The sequence below is a fragment of the Anomaloglossus baeobatrachus genome, chromosome 10, assembly GCF_048569485.1.
Source record: "Anomaloglossus baeobatrachus isolate aAnoBae1 chromosome 10, aAnoBae1.hap1, whole genome shotgun sequence".
Classification (NCBI taxonomy): Eukaryota; Metazoa; Chordata; class Amphibia; order Anura; family Aromobatidae; genus Anomaloglossus; species Anomaloglossus baeobatrachus.
In genome coordinates this window covers 207,347,077-207,364,483 of record NC_134362.1, presented here as the reverse complement: position 1 = coordinate 207,364,483, position 17,407 = coordinate 207,347,077, and the positions used below count along the sequence as shown (strand labels likewise).

Here is a 17,407-nt window from a genome sequence, read left to right as displayed (position 1 = left end):
TTAATAAGAAGAAATATTTGTCATAATTTCCATATTCTGGGCAAGATTTACAAACCTGATTATAATAGTTATATTCTTGTACATAGGGGTCAGTATTATAGTAGTTATATTCTTATATATAGGGGGCAGTATTATAGCAGTTATATTCTTGTACACAGGGGGCAGTATTATAGTAGTTATATTCTTGTACATAGGGGGCAGTATTATAGTAGTTATATTCTTGTACATAGGGGGCAGTATTATAGCAGTTATATTCTTGTACACAGGGGGCAGTATTATAGTAGTTATATTCTTATATATAGGGGTCAGTATTATAGCAGTTATATTCTTGTACATAGGGGCAGTATTATAGTAGTTATATTCTTATATATAGGGGGCAGTATTATAGCAGTTATATTCTTGTACACAGGGGGCAGTATTATAGTAGTTATATTCTTGTACATAGGGGGCAGTATTATAGCAGTTATATTCTTGTACATAGGGGGCAGTATTATAGTAGTTATATTCTTGTACATAGGGGGCAGTATTATAGCAGTTATATTCTTGTACATAGGGGGCAGTATTATAGTAGTTATATTCTTGTACATAGGGGGCAGTATTATAGTAGTTATATTCTTGTACATAGGGGGCAGTATTATAGTAGTTATATTCTTGTACATAGGGGGCAGTATTATAGTAGTTATATTCTTGTACATAGGGGCAGTATTATAGTAGTTATATTCTTGTATATAGCGGCAGTATTATAGTAGTTACAGTTATATGAAAAAGTTTGGGCACCCCTATTAATGTTAACCTTTTTTCTTTATAACAATTTGGGTTTTTGCTATTTCAGTTTCATATATCTAATAACTGATGGACTGAGTAATATTTCTGGATTGAAATGAGGTTTATTGTACTAACAGAAAATGTGCAATCTGCATTTAAACAAAATTTGACCAGTGCAAAAGTATGGGCACCTCAACATAAAAGTGACATTAATATTTTGTAGATCCTCCTTTTGCAGAAATCACAGCCTCTAGTCACTTCCTGTAGCTTTTAATGAGTTCCTGGATGAAGGTAGATTTGACCATTCCTGTTTAAAAAACAATTCCAGTTCAGTTAAGTTTGCTGGTCGCCAAGCATGGACAGCCGCTTCAAATCATCCCATAGATGTTCAATGATATTCAGGTCTGGGGACTGGGATGGCCATTCCAGGACATTGTAATTGTTCCTCTGCATGAATGCCCGAGTAGATTTGGAGCGGTGTTTTGGATCATTGTCTTGCTGAAATATCCATCCCCTGCGTAACTTCAACTTCGTCACTGATTCTTGCACATTATTGTCAAGAATCTGATGATACTGAGTTGAATCCATGCGACCCTCAACTTTAACAAGATTCCCGGTGCCGGCATTGGCCATACAGCCCAAAACCATGATGCAACCTGCACCAAATTTAACTATGGGTAGCAAGTGCTTTTCTTGGAATGCCGTGTTTTTTGCCTCCATGCATAACGCCTTTTTGTATGACTAAACAACTCAATCTTTGTTTCATCAGTCCACAGGACCTTCTTCCAAAATGTAACTGGCTTGTCCAAATGTGCTTTTGCATACCTCAGGCGACTCTGTTTGTGGCGTGCTTGCAGAAACGGCTTATTTCGCATCACTCTCCCATACAGCTTCTCCTTGTGCAACGTGCGCTGTATTGTTGACAGATACACATTGACACCATCTGCAGCAAGATGAAGCTGCAGGTCTTTGGAGGTGGTCTGTGGATTGTCCTTGACAGTTCTCACCATTCTTCTCTGCCTTTCTGATATTTTTCTTGGTCTGCCACTTCTGGGCTTAACAAGAACTGTACCTGTGTTCTTCCATTTCCTTACTATGTTCCTCACAGTGGAAACTGACAGTTTAAATCTCTGAGACAACTTTTTGTACCTTCCCCTGAACAACTATGTTGAATAATCTTTGTTTTCAGATCAGTTGAGAGTTGTTTTGAGGAGCCCATGATGCCACTCTTCATAGGAGATTCAAACAGGAGAACAACTTGCAAGTGGCCACCTTAAATACCTTTTCTCATGATTGGATACACCTGCCTATGAAGTTCAAAGCTCAATGAGGTTACAAAACCAATTTAGTGCTTTAGTAAGTCAGTAGAAAGTAGATAGGAGTGTTCAAATCAAGAAATTGATAAGGGTGCCCATACTTTTGCACCGGTCAAGTGTTGTTTAAATGCGGATTGCACATTTTCTGTTAGTACAATAAACCTCATTTCAATCCAGAAATATTACTCAGTCCATCAGTTATTAGATATATGAAACTGAAATAGCAAAACCCAAATTGTTATAAAGAAAAAAGGTAAATATTAATAGGGGTGCCCAAACTTTTTCATATGACTGTATATTCTTGTATATAGAGTATTATTATCGTAATATTAATAGGGTTCCCAAACTTTTTCATATGACTGTATATTCTTGTATATAGAGCATTATTATAGTAGTTATAATCCTTGTATAGGGAGCAGTATTATAGTAGTTATATTCTTGTACACAGGAGCAGTATTAGGGCTAAGCCACACGGCGAGTAAAACAGTGCGAGTGGAGTGCGATAAAACATCGCATTCCCCTCGGACCAATTCTAGCCTGTGTGTCAGCACACATGGGCGATTATTTTCTCAGCCCTAATCGGACTGAGAAAACAATCGCAGCATGCTGCGATTGTAAGCTGAGACTCTTTCTCTCGCACCCATTCAAGTGAATGGGGCGAGAGAAAAATCGCACTGCACTCGCGGTACACCGGTGTACCGCTAGTGCAGTGCGAGAATGGCAATAGCCGGCTACGCAGTAGAGAGGGAGAGAAATCCCTCCCTCCCCTCCTGAGTGCCGGCCCGCCCCCCGCAGCTGAGGTCTGCTCGCACGAACGGACCTCAGTTGCAAGGACACACGCATGACACTCGGCTCTGCTGTACTGCCAGCACGAGCCGAGTCTCATGCAAGTGGATCGCAGTAGTGCCCGTGTGGCCCCAGCCTTATAGTAGTCATTCATGTACATTGAGCAGTATTATAATAGCTATATTCTTCAATATGGAGCATTACAGTAGTTATAATCTTTGTATAGGGGCAGTATTATAGGAATTATATTTTGTTTATATAGGTTACTGCAGAACACAGGACCATGACTATATACATTGAGGTGACAGATGAAAATGACAACATGCCCATTTTGAATAGTAGCTCTCTGAATGGGATTGTCAGCAGGGGAAGCAGAGCAGGTAATAACGGCGTGAACTTTTTAATTTGTTTATATATAAAACTGTAAACCAATTTTTGCGATATTCTTTAGATACATTTAGATAACTGATGTCACTCAACAGCTAAAGTAGAGAGGCATATACCGGTATGTGGCACAAATTCACCAGCTTTAGCTTTTTACCAAACTTTCAAGTGTTTGGGGTAATTTGTTATCGCTGGGGCTTTTTCCATAGATTGTATGTATTGTATGTATGCTTGTATTCCATGGATTGTACAGTGTTATCCAGTATGTTACTTTGCTTGGAGCCAGCAGTTCCATATGCCGACAGGGCAGGATGGGGCTGGCTTCTTATAGAGGCCTCTTGCCTGGATAGTGTGCAGATGTGTGAGGTTGAGGCTTCACGGGGGGATTAACTGACCCTTCAGAGATGACATTCTGAAGATGGGAACAAAGAATGAAAATGCAGCGCGCATGTGACCGATTATCCCACGTCCTCTCCTGGAAGTGCCGCTGCCGATCTGCTTTTAGATGTCAGTACAAAGCTTCGCACACCCTGCGGCTCACTGCTAAACTGTCAGGCCAGAGAGATAGGACCATTTTAGCCTGCTAATCTCAAAGGCCGGCCCGTTTTATCACCGGGTGATAGACAGCGCACTGTGTGCTGAAATGTGTGCACACCCCACATACCCTGCACTGAACCCCACTTGGCTCAGCATTATACTATGAGAATCTCCATTATCGTTTACAGGTGTTGCTTTCATGCACCTTCAGGCGACAGATGCCGATGATCCGACCTCGGAGAACGCAGATTTACGCTACTCAATTCAGGGCAGTGACCAGAATGTCTTCCAGATGGAGCCCAGGTCTGGAGCAGTGTCCTTAACAGAGGAAGGTAAAACGCAGGGTGCGATAAAGCTAAAATGAGCAGAGAATGTTGTGGCTTTAAGGCTGGGGATAGACAGCGACATCTGACATGATAGAAGTCTTTGCTGACGACACCAAACTATGTAGGATATTAAAAACTGACCTTGATAGTACAATATTACAGAACGATCTGGATAAGATGTCAGAGTGGGCAGATACTTGGCAAATGAGATTTAATGGTGATAAATGTAAAGTAATGCACCTAGGACGGAGTAATCCTATAGCTGCATATACATTAAAGTAAACTCGGGACTACAGAACAGGAGAAGGACTTGGGTATTCTCATTACAAATAAGCTGAGCAGCAGCATCAATGTCAGGCAGCAGCTGCTAATGCAATCAAGATTTTAGGGTGTATAAAAAGAGAGATTAGATCCCGTGATCCCAACGTATTGTTACCCCTCTATAAATCACTTGTAAGGCCACATCTGGAATATGGGATCCAGTTTAGGGCTCCACATTTTTAAAAAGGACATTCAGAAGTTAGAGTCAGTTCAAAAATGGCAACTAGACTACTACAAGGAATGGAGGCCGCCCGTATGATGAGTAATGGAGGCCGCCCGTATGATGAGTAATGGGGGACGCCTGTATGATGAGTAATGGAGGCCGCCCGTATGAGGAGTAATGGAGACCACCCGTATGAGGAGTAATGGAGGCCGCCTGTATGAGGAGTAATGGAGGCCGCTTGTATGAGGCGTAATGGAGGACGCCCGTATGAGGAGTAATGGAGGCCGCCTGTATGAGGAGTAATGGAGGCCGCCTGTATGAGGAGTAATGGAGGCCGCCCGTATGAGGAGTAATGGAGGACGCCCGTATGATGATTGGTGGAAAAAGAAGTTTCAGAGATCTCATTATATGTATAAATACATGTGTGGTCAATACAAAGCATGGCACATGCCTTATTCCTTCCAAAGACAATACTAGGGACCAGGGGGCAGAAGAAGAAAGGCAATTGTTGCGGCAGCTAAATAGGAAAGGGTTCTTTACAGTCAGAGCAGTCAGACTGTGGAATGCCGACCACAAGAGGTAGTAATGGCCGATACTATATCAACTTTTTTTTTATCAGGGCCGGATGATTCCTCAGTGCACACAACATTGTTGGTTATAAATTATTTAATGACAAAATATATAAATTGGTGGAGGAAGAGGAACTAGATGGACCTAGGTCTTTTTCAACCTATATAACTATGCAAAGGTTGCATGGCCAAAAACCGCTATGGGGTTGCATTGTAACCTCTAGAGTCCCATGAGCTAGAAAAGCAACTTGCAAAATGTCCAACTAAGGCCGGGTACATATATCCGGCTTTACGCCTGTTTGACGGATGCGGCGCACAGTGTATACAGTACACTGGCAGCACAACAAGCGCCGGTCACATGCTGTCATGTGACCGGAGCATGTGACCCGGAAGTTGCGGCGCTGTCACTGTACTGTATCATACTGTACTGGCGTGCGCCGCATCCGTCAAACCGGCAAAAAGCCGGATGTGTGTACCTGGCCTATGCCCGACTTTTGTAGACTTGCTTGTTGCATATCTCTAGGCTGCTCTTCATAACAAGATTATGTTACAGTAATCTCGCCCCCCCCTGCTGTTTCTACCTCTTCAGAAATACAAATGGCCAGCGTAGATTTGAAAAATACCATTTTTTTAATTGTAAATTTGTACCACGGCACGTGACCATGTAGACTTGCTTGTTGCGTATCTCTAGGCTGATCTTCATAACGAAATTACGTTACAGTAATCTTCCCATGTGTTCTTACGTCTTCAGAAATACAAATGCCAGGCGTAGATTTAATAAATACAATGTCTTTTTATTGTAACTTTATACCATGGCTCGTGGCTTTGTAGACTTGCTTGTTGCATATGTCTTGGCTGCTCTTCATAATGAGATTACGTTACAGTAATAATCCCCGATGTTCTTACGCCTTCAGAAATACAAATGGCCAGCATAGATTTGATAAATACAATGTTTTTTATTGTAAATATGTACCAAGGCACATGACCTTGTAGACTTGCTTGTTACGTATCTCTAGGCTGCTCTTAACGAGATTACGTTACAGTAATCTCGCCCCCCCCTGGTGTTTCTACCTCTTCAGAAATACAAATGGCCAGCATAGATTTGATCAATACAATGTTTTTTATTGTAAATATGTACCAAGGCACATGACCTTGTAGACTTGCTTGTTACGTATCTCTAGGCTGCTCTTTACGAGATTACGTTACAGTAATCTCGCCCCCCTGGTGTTTCTACCTCTTCAGAAATACAAATGGCCAGCATAGATTTGATCAATACAATTTTTTTTATTGTAAGATTGTGGCAAGGCACATGACCTTGTAGACTTGCTTGTTGCGTATCTCTAGGCTGCTCTTCATAACAAGATTACAATTCAGTAATCTCCCCCCTGGTGTTTCTACCTCTTCAGAAATATAAATGGACAGCGTACATCTAAGAAATACAATTGTTTTTTTTTTTTGTAAATTTGTATCACGGCACGTGACTTTGTAGACTTGCTTGTTGCGCATCGCTAGGCTGTATATGCATCAGAATTTGCAACCTTTTGATGCCAGTTTTTAGCGTAAATGCAATAATAAATGTCCCCCGCTCACATGACACATATGTTCCGCCCCAAAACCCGCGTCTGAAAATAATAATCATTTACAGTATTTTAGGTAAATGCTGAAGCAAGTAGAAAACTTTTTGTCTGGTGATAATTGTATACAGAACGCGGCACAGAGCTGTTTGTGAACTGATAGATTAATGGGAGCTCATTTTTGTTCCGTGTTCTCATTTTGACATGAAAAAATTGACTGCTCTTGAAAAAAAAAGAACAAATCTCAGCATTTTAAACCATTCAGAACACAAGGCTCCATTAATTGCCTTCTACTGCGCCTATGACATGTGATGAATTCATTCTGAGTGTACAATACAGTCATTTACCGCAAAGCCGATGTATTCAGGATGCCAAGGACAAGCGTTTCACAGCGGAGACGAGCGTTAGCTAATGGGCTGATCTTATTGTAGCTCGCCAACGTGCTGCAATCTCGTGCGCTTATGTAAGATCAGTATTGTATGTCCTGATCTTAGGAGTTATAATGCAACAGGTTCAGCTGGGCGACGTCGATGGACCCCAAAACGCATAGCTTTTATTGGGAAAAGAGTTAGCGTTAAAGGGATTCTGTCAGCAAGTTTTTGCTATCTCATCTGAGATCCACATTATATAGGCAGAGAGACCCTGAATCCAATGATACATCACTTGGATTACAGGCTGCAACCGTTCTGACGCAATCAGAATTTTTAGATTTAGCCATGTAGCAGAGCTGAGAGAGCTGGCCCCGCCCCCACCGGGCTCTCTACAGAGATTGTACATTGATAGTGAAGTGTCAATCACAGGAAGGGGCGTGCAAAATTGCATTGCACGTGACATTGTAGTCTGAGCAATAATAAGGGTCCTACTGCTTAAACAAACATAGAAAATAAAGAACTGATCGGACCGTGACAACACAGGCATCCCTGGATTCTATGTTTTGACCCTTGCAGCATGCTGGATTCAGATTACATAGCAAACATCTGCTGACAGATTCCCTTTAAGTCTTAGGCTACTTTCACACTGCATTTTTCCCTACGTCCACAGGTCCTGTCGGGGTATCCGTCCGGACCGCCCCTCCCCCACTCTGCAAAGCGTGCTCCGGACACATGCGCCCGACAGGGCCATTCACTGTTATGGAGCGCACTGCGTTAGCATGTGCACTGTTTTGTGGCATTTTTTGCACATATACGTTTCTGCAGACGGACACCCGAACGTACTCCTCTACGTTCGGGTGTCCGTCTGCAGAAACGTATATGTGCAAAAAATGGCACAAAACAGAGCACACGCTAACGCAGTGCGCTCCATAACAGTGAATGGCCCTGTCGGGCGCATGCGTCTGGACCACGCTTTGCAGAGTGGGGGAGGGGCGGTCCGGACGGATACCCCGACAGGACCTGTGGACGTAGGGAAAAATGCAGTGTGAAAGGGGCCTTACTTTGTCTCATTTCTTTTGCGACAAAGGAAGAGTAATAAATGTACCCACTCCAACCTCCTCCATGGTTCAAACCACTCCAGCATGTGTGTTAGGCTGTGTGTGCACACTGCAGTTTTGTTTCTTCATCAAAAAACGCGCCCCTCTGCCGAGTAAAAAAGCATAAAAAAAAAATGCGTTTTTGCCCATGCGCTTTTTCACTATATTCAATGGAAAAACACAAAAAGAATTGACATGCTGCTTCTTTTTTTCTGCACTTCAGGCAAAAAAGAAGCAATATGTGCACAGCCTTTCCGCATTCTGATAGACTTTGCTGTGGAAGGAAATGTGCGTACTTTAAAGGCAACAAACTGCACCAAAAGTGCACCAAAACTGCACTGCGCGCACAGGGCCTTAAGGTGGATTTAAGAGAAGAGCAATCAGATTCCAGCTGAACTGGTCTGATATCCAGTCTTCCCTCCTGGCTTCTGACCTTCGGACCTCCTCCTGACCACGTCCCCGCCTGCTCCCTGTATCCTGTACGTACTCTCCTGGAATCCTGACCCTCGGCTTGTATTTTGACCTCTTCTCTGTCTGCTCTCCGTGTCCTCTCAGTTTTGATCTCTGTTTGTCTGACTACATCTCCATTCACAATGACAAAATGTCACAGAGCCGAGTGAGTGCAAAAACGTGTCCAGAATAATGAGAACAGATCGGCTGCCATAGGTGACCGGACTGGACACCGGACCACGGCAGCGCAATACAAACTGCTCATCTCTTTGGAAGGACTTTCCAACATATACAGCGATGGATACAGTCATGTATAGAATAGCACACTCACACTAGCCTTGAAAGCAGCAAAAAAACGTATAGAAACATAAAAAAGGCTAATGTGATGTCCATCACTAGGTGGCACTAGACACTACTTGCAAGCAGTGAATGGAGAGTTAGTCAGTCAGACAAATCAAAATACAAATTGAGGGTCAAGATTCCAGGAGAGTACGTACAGGATACAGGGAGCAGGCAGGGATGTGGTCAGGAGGAGGTTCAAAAGGTCAGAAGCCAGGAGGTAACGACAAAAACATGGAGACAGGCAGAGAAGAGTCACAACAGTCAAGAATCAAGATCAGAACACTAAACACTACGGGAGCCAGGAGCACTACAGTAACCAAGAAGTATGACTGACGACGTTCCGTGTGAGCATGCTCCCTAATGAAGCAGAGCAATCACCAGGAACAAGGAGCATCTGCGTAGGTACCTCCCAGGACCAGCGTAGAACCCAGTGCTGAGTGACAACCCGACTATGGCTATGTGCGCATGTTGCGTTTTTTCCCCGCGTTAAAGCTGCGTAAGCTGCGTTTTGAACTGCATCATTTCAGTGCCACATTGCATGCGTTCTGCTTCCCCACCAAAGTCTATGAGAAGTCCGAAAATTCAATGCGCAAAAATGGATGCCAAAAATCGCCGCGGAAAAAAAAGAAGCATGTCACTTCTTTTGTGCGTTGTAGCTGCGTTCTCCACCCATTGAAATCAATGATGTGGGTCAAAACGCAACCAAAATGCACTTGGACTGCATTTTTGTTGCGTTCCGCATGCTTTTTAGACAAACAAAACGCAGGTCTTTTCTGTCTCTCTCTGTCGGTCAATCTCCCTCTGTCTGTCGATGTCTGTCCCTCTCTCTGTCAGTCGGCCTCTCCCCCCTATCTCTTTCATACTCACTGATCTCCAATCACCGGCGCGCTGCACGGCTGTCACAAAGCTCCGGCGGCTTTTCCTCTTTTGAAAATGTCGACCGCTCATTATTCCATCTTGTATTCCCTGCTTTCCCCGCCCACCGGCACCTATGATTGGTTGCAGTCAGACACACCCCCACACTGAGTGACAGCTGTCTCACTGCAACCAATCACAGCCGCCGGTGGGCGGGTCTATATCGTGCAGTAAAATAAATAAATGATTAAAAAAAAAAAACGACGTGCGGTCCCACCCCCCCCCCCCCCCAATTTTGATACCAGCCAGGGTAAAGCCACATGGCTGAAGGCTGGTATTCTCAGGATGGGGAGCGCCACGTTATGGGAAGCCCCCCAGCCTAATAATATCAGCCAGCAGCCGCCCGGAACTGCCGCATTCATTAGATGTAACAGTCCCAGGACTCTACCCAACTTATCCCGAATTGCCCTGGTGCGGTGGCAATCGGGGTAATAAGGAGTTAATGGCAGCAGCCCAGAGCTGCCACCAAGTCCTAGGTTAATCATGGCAGGCGTCTCCCCGTGATACCTTCCGTGATTAATCTGTAAGTTAAAGAAAATGAACACATACACCCGAAAAAAATCCTTTATTTGGAATAAAAGACAAAAAACCGATCCTCTTTCACCCAGTTATTAATCCCCAAATACCCATCCAGGTCCGACGTAATCCATACGAGGTCCCGTGACGCATCCAGCTCTGCTACATGAAGCTGCCAGGAATGGCCACAGACCATGACCGCTCTCTGTCAGCTCCACGCAGCAACTGAAGTGAGCCGTGGGATCAGCGATGACACCACTCAGGTCACTCGCGGCCACCGCTGGATCCTCCAAGTGTGACAGCAAGTCGCCCGAGTGACTGAAGTGAGCTGCGCGATCAGCGATGACGTCAGCGATGAGTCCTTCATGGGTGACCGCTAATCAGGGCGCGACACAGAGTCGGGGGATGACAATGAAATCGGGTGAAGTTCATCTGAGTTCATTCTCATCGCGCGACTCTGTCTGTCGTCAGCGGGCATGTAGTAGAACTGAATTGACAGGGGAACGCACTGTCAAAAATGCATCCAATACGCATGCAAAGCGCATGGAAAATGTATCCAAAATGCATGCATTTTGGATGCAATTTTTTTTTTTAAAACGCAGTGTTTACATGTGTCCAGTCTGCCAGAGGGTGTGCTCTTTTCCGCACTGCCCAGAACGCAACGTGCGCACATACCCTATAGGTGTTCAAGACAAACAGCAGAGCAAACAAACCTGCAAAAAGCTCTGCACGATGGAACAACATGTACCGGCTTTGCAGGGCAGCATGGCAGGATATAACACAAAATGCTCCGCACAACAGAACCGTGACAGCTGATGTGTAGAATGGCAGCTGTTAAATTACATACACACAACATACACTTTTATCTCCAAACGTTCATCACTTGCAGTCGTGCTGATTCCCGGCCTCAAGCTTGCAGACAGGGTAATGGTTGTGAGGAAGCAGGGCCAAAAAAAAACCAGCATGGAGGCAAAACCTGTTCCCCCAACCACCCCCATCTTCAAGACTCTGACTAAACGCTCTGGAATAGATTGAACCATAAACTCTCTCACCCAATGTTGTCATTAGCTTGGTGACTGGGGCCCCCCCCCCGCCCCACCCCCCCGCCCCGGTCATATCCGATGGCAGTAAAAATTCATGCTCGGTTATTAGCTGGTGGATTTACTCAATTGAAAGGGATATAATAAAATCTTAAGAGAAAGGGATCTTTATAACTATATCTTTACTGATATTTACATTTTTTTCCAAAACAACATAAAGAACAATTAAAAGGAAAATGACGATGAAAAGACGTCAGGGTAGTATATAAATGTTGCGCGGTCTGCAGGCGACTGCCTGTGTGTACAGGCTCCTGTTACTGATTAAGTGACAGACAAAATAATGGATAAAAGCGTTCATGTATAAACCATCTATTGTGTGTGACTACGGCTGGAAAAACAACAAAAGCAAAAAAGTGAATTGTACAGAACTATTCTGCATTTGTCAGGCTCCTTCACAGTTTTTTACTCTCTCTTATTACCCAGGGGCCACTTACCTATCACGTACTAATGACGGTCACTTCAGGATTACCGTTCAGGTGAAAGACCTGGGTGATGATCCCAAGGGTAACGCAGCATCCGGGAGCCTGGAAATCGTCATTGCGGAAAATACATGGTTTACTCCAAGTCCATTCGTCATACCCGAGAATCTGAAGGGAAATTATCCGCATCCGATTTCTAAAGTAAGTGAAATTGTCGTATTTTTAGCAAGTTACCTGTCATGACTCTCTCTTGGCTCGGCTCCTGCAGACTATGTGTATGTGTTTATTTTCCTTCTGTCGGTTCCCTCCGGGGGTTAGGTCATGTGGGAGGAGCATGTTCTTTCTGGCCTCGTTCCAGGGGTCACGTTGGTTTTTATTGGAGTTGTTCCTCTCTGAATACTGCCAGTAAGGCTATGTGCCCACGCTGCGGAAAATGCGCGGATTTTGCAGCGGATTTCTCGCGGAAAAGCCGCGGATTTCCCGAAAATCTGCAGCAGCGGCACTTCCCAGCCATTTCTATGGCATTTTGGAAATGCTGTGCCCATGCTGCGGATTTTTCCGCGGCGGATTTGGTGCGGATTTTGATCCGGAAAAATCTGCAACATGTCAATTATTGTTGCGGATTTTGATCCGGATTTTGGCTTTAAAATTGGGAGAAAAAAAAAAATACACGCACCAAAATCCGCAGTAAATCCGCGGCAAATCCGCACCTTTGAAAAGGTGCGGATTTTGCGGGAAAGCCGCGGATTTTGATGCCGAAAAATCCACAGAAACATTCTCTCGTGGACACATAGCCTAATAGTTCCTGCTTTGCAGGGTGCGCTTCCTGGTTCCCGTGAGTTTCTGATCTTGTTCCACTTCCAAGTACTCCCCTCCTCTGACCTCCGTTCTGTCCAGTCTTGTCTGACTTCCCTGTTTCTGTACCCGCTCTCCCCCTTACTTCCGTTCTGTCCAGTCTTGTCTGACTTCCCTGTTTCTGTACCCGCTCTCCCCCTTACTTCCGTTCTGTCCAGTCTTGTCTGACTTCCCTGTTTCTGTACCCGCTCTCCCCCTTACTTCCGTTCTGTCCAGTCTTGTCTGACTTCCCTGTCTCTGTACCCGCTCTCCCCCTGACCTCCGTTGTCCAGTCTTGTCTGACTTCCCTGTCTCTGTACCCGCTCTCCCCCTGACCTCCGTTGTCCAGTCTTGTCTGAATTCCCTGTTTCTGTACCCGCTCTCCCTCTGACCTCCGTTGTCCAGTCTTGTCTGAATTCCCCGTTTCGGTACCCGCTCTCCCCCTGACCTCCGTTGTCCAGTCTTGTCTGACTTCCCTGTCTCTGTACCCGCTCTCCCCCTGACTTCCGTTCCGTCCAGTCTTGTCTGACTTCCCTGTCTCTGTACCCGCTCTCCCCCTGACCTCCATTCCATCCAGTCTTGTCTGAATTCCCGGTCTCTGTACCCGCTCTCCCCCTGACCTCCATTCCATCCAGTCTTGTCTGACTTCCCGGTCTCTGTACCCGCTCTCCCCCAACCTCCGTTCTGTCCAGTCTTGTCTGACTTCCCTGTCTCTGTACCCGCTCTCCCCCGACCTCCGTTCTGTCCAGTCTTGTCTGACTTCCCCGTCTCTGTACCCGCTCTCCCCCTGACCTCCGTTCCATCCAGTCTTGTCTGACTTCCCCCGTCTCTGTACCCGCTCTCCCCCTGACCTCCGTTCCATCCAGTCTTGTCTGACTTCCCCCGTCTCTGTACCCGCTCTCCCCCTGACCTCCGTTCCATCCAGTCTTGTCTGACTTCCCCGTCTCTGTACCCGCTCTCCCCCTGACCTCCGTTCCATCCAGTCTTGTCTGACTTCCCCCGTCTCTGTACCCGCTCTCCCCCTGACCTCCGTTCCATCCAGTCTTGTCTGACTTCCCCGTCTCTGTACCCGCTCTCCCCCTGACCTCCGTTCCATCCAGTCTTGTCTGACTTCCCTGTCTCTGTACCCGCTCTCCCCCGACCACCGTTCTGTCCAGTCTTGTCTGACTTCCCCGTCTCTGTACCCGCTCTCCCCCCGACCTCCGTTCTGTCCAGTCTTGTCTGACTTCCCCGTCTCTGTACCCGCTCTCCCCCTGACCTCAGTTCTGTCCAGTCTTGTCTGACTTCCCGGTCTCTGTACCCCCTCTCCCCCTGACCTCAGTTGTCTAGTCTTGTCTGACTTCCCCGTCTCTGTACCCGCTCTCCCCCTGACCTCCATTCCATCCAGTCTTGTCTGACTTCCCCGTCTCTGTACCCGCTCTCCCCCTGACCTCCATTCCATCCAGTCTTGTCTGACTTCCCGGTCTCTGTACCCCCTCTCCCCCTGACCTCAGTTGTCCAGTCTTGTCTGACTTCCCCCGTCTCTGTACCCCCTCTCCCCCTGACCTCAGTTCTGTCCAGTCTTGTCTGACTTCCCGGTCTCTGTACCCCCTCTCCCCCTGACCTCAGTTGTCTAGTCTTGTCTGACTTCCCCCGTCTCTGTACCCGCTCTCCCCCTGACCTCCATTCGATCCAGTCTTGTCTGACTTCCCGGTCTCTGTACCCGCTCTCCCCCTGACCTCCGTTGTCCAGTCTTGTCTGACTCCCCTGTCTCTGTACCCGCTCTCCCCCCGACCTCCGTTCCATCCAGTCTTGTCTGACTTCCCTGTCTCTGTACCCGCTCTCCACTTGTAATCCCCTTTCTGCTCCCTCCTCCATACTTACTTGTCTGCTCGGCTTCTGACCCCGGTGTGTACTCTGACTTTGACTCTGCGTCCCTCTGGCTCTTGACGTGACCTCCTGGCTTTCCGACCCTCTGCTCTCACCTGGCTCCAGCTTTTCTTGCTCCTCTGTACAGACGTGACTTCCCAGCACCGACCTTAGGGTTACTGACCACTCTTGCATCTCCGCATTGGTGCTAGTGACCTCTAGTGGGCTTGCGCTAGACCACACTCAGGAGCACGCCATCCTCCCGGAGTTTGTGCGCCCCCTAGTGGTAGCATCACATTACCTTTTTTGATAGGAGTGTAAACTATAAGATGTTAAAAGTGGAGTGTCCCTTTAAGAAGGAAATCCAACAACAAGAAAAGATGGCACCACACTATAGAAGTAAATAAACCCCTGTGCCTAGAGCAGGAGTCTATCTAGGCAGCTATATGATATGGTATGGGATGTAAATGAATGCCATGTTCCTAGTATATAAAGACTCAGCGTGAACAGATTAGTTCCCAGTAGTTATAATAAACTTTCATTGTACGTCGGGGGAACCCTTCGAATACTGCACTGGAAAATAACCTCGAAGAAATAAAAACTATAGTAACCGTCCCATCAGGCGCCCCCCGGCGCTGTCTCATCTCCATTTAATACGGCCATATACATGAGGGAGAGCAGAAGAGCGGTCTGAAAAGCCATTAGCAGGAATATAAACATTTGTGGTGTTCAATAGACAGTTTTAGGGGTCCCGAAGTCTGATTTATAGAGTTGCGGCCTGATTTGTCCTTGTTAGGGGCTGCCGTGCAGTGTGGGAGATGAGCGCTCCATCTACAGCACTAGATACTGGAGGCCATCTTTACACACACTCAGTGTTTGTGTGGATCTTTACTATAGCAACAGTGAAATCTGCTTCAGTTCAGGGTATTCTAATTTACTGGAGACGCCGGCTATCGTAACGTTCATCTCTAGACGTTCGCGTGGCTGTGGAAACAAGTAAAACATGGAGCCTCCGAGCACAACAACGTTAGGATAAACTCGTAACCTGCCACTTTGGTAACAAACCACCACAGAGCCGGTCATCCTGGGGGTTATACTGCAAGCAGGCACAACACCGGGAAGAAAACATATAGAGGATATAATGTGAACAGCAGCCACTCAGAAGGCATGTGATGTCAAAGCAATCAGTAGGAAGGATCAGAGAAAAAGCCAAGCCCTGGAGCTACAGATAGGAGACGTCACAGCAGGAATGGAGGGGGATGCAGCAGAATGTATAGTCTGAGAAGACGTTATTAAAAGGTTATTGAAAAGAAAACAACAAATATTATAAAATCAATAAAGGAAATAGATATAGCCTCCCGTATATGATGCTGTACTGGTGTCTTCATCAGATATGCAGGTACTCCTCCAGTATATGGTCCTGTACTGGTGTCTTTATCAGACATGCAGGTACTGCTCTAGTATATGATGCTGTTCTGCTGTCTTCATAAGACATTCAGGTACTCCTCCTGTATATGATTCTGTACTGGTGTCTTCATCAAGCATGCAGGGACTCCTCCAGTATAAGATGCTATACTATTGTTTGCATCAGACATGCAGGTACTCCTCCTAATATGATGCTGTACTGGTGTCTTCTTCAGATATGCAGGTACTCCCCCAGTATATGGTCCTGTACTGGTGTCTTCATCAGACAAGTAGGTATTCCTCCCGTATATGGTCCTGTACTGGTGTCTTCATCAGACATGCAGGTATTCCTCCCGTATATGGTCCTGTACTGGTTTCTTCATCACACATGAAGGTATTCCTGACTGTATATGATGCTGTACTCTTATCTTCATCAGTCATGCAGATATTCCTACAATATATGATGGGGCGCAGATACTCCTCCTGTTTATAATGCTGCACTTGCATCTTCATCAGGCATGCAGATACTCGTACAATATGTGATGACGTGCGGGTGTCTTCATCAGTCAAGCAGGCACTCCTGCCGTACATGATGATATGCAGGCGTCTTCCTCTCTCATGTAGATAATTCTCCCATATAGTCATGCAGGTACTCCTGCAATTAGATACCTTAGCCTAGGTTCACACTTCCGTTGTTTTAAATCCGTCAGGTCCGTCAGCAACGGATCAGTAGTTTTTTAGTTGTCAACTGATGCAATGGATGTGTTTTTCACAGGATTCCTTTCACAGGAATCCTGTGAAAAAACTGATCCATTGCGTCCATGGCATCCGCTGTGCGCCCGTTTTTTGACGGATCAGTCATGATCCGTTTGTGTTTGGGACAGCCCAGTGGGTGTGCAACCATGCTGGGCATGCTCAGTAGAGCATGACTGAATCCAGCGCTGGATTCCATCGTAAGACGGATTACGACGGAATCCAGCACCATAGACATACATTACAAGCGTGACGGACTGCGGCGGATTCCTGTGCGGTGCGTCAATTTTGATGGCCAGAACAATGCTACATTCTGCGTTACTCCCGCCCGGCGGTCAGTCAAAAAACGACTGACCGCGACGCAGCGGATGCAACGCAGGGTCATCAGTCGCAATCCGCCACTAATACAAGTCTAGGGGACAAAATGGAATCTGCTAAACGGATAGCGTTGTTTACCATAGCGGCGGATTGTGACTGATACATTTTAACGGAAGTGTGAACCTAGCCTTATAAAGCCACTTGTTTGGTGTTGCAATGCATCACAGTATTTAGATCCATCTACCTTATTTTATCTTTATATCATTTGTTGTTTTATAGGATTATTTTAAAAATAAAAT

At 45.9% G+C, this 17,407-nt stretch overlaps 1 protein-coding gene across 5 annotated transcripts in view; it reads left to right on the top strand.

Annotated features, from left to right (window-relative positions):
• The window catches only part of CDH16 (cadherin 16), a 128,397-nt gene that overhangs the window by 8,636 nt on the left and 102,354 nt on the right, over positions 1–17,407 (top strand). For all 5 annotated transcript variants that reach the window (XR_012727322.1, XM_075326208.1, XM_075326206.1 and 2 more), the window contains exons 4-6: positions 3,130–3,247; positions 3,977–4,120; positions 11,956–12,152. Coding sequence is in view for 4 of the 5 variants with exons in the window: in XM_075326208.1 (XP_075182323.1) it covers positions 3,130–3,247; positions 3,977–4,120; positions 11,956–12,152 (459 nt within the window). In the remaining variant the exon portion in view is untranslated. The remainder of the gene's footprint in view (positions 1–3,129; positions 3,248–3,976; positions 4,121–11,955; positions 12,153–17,407) is intronic.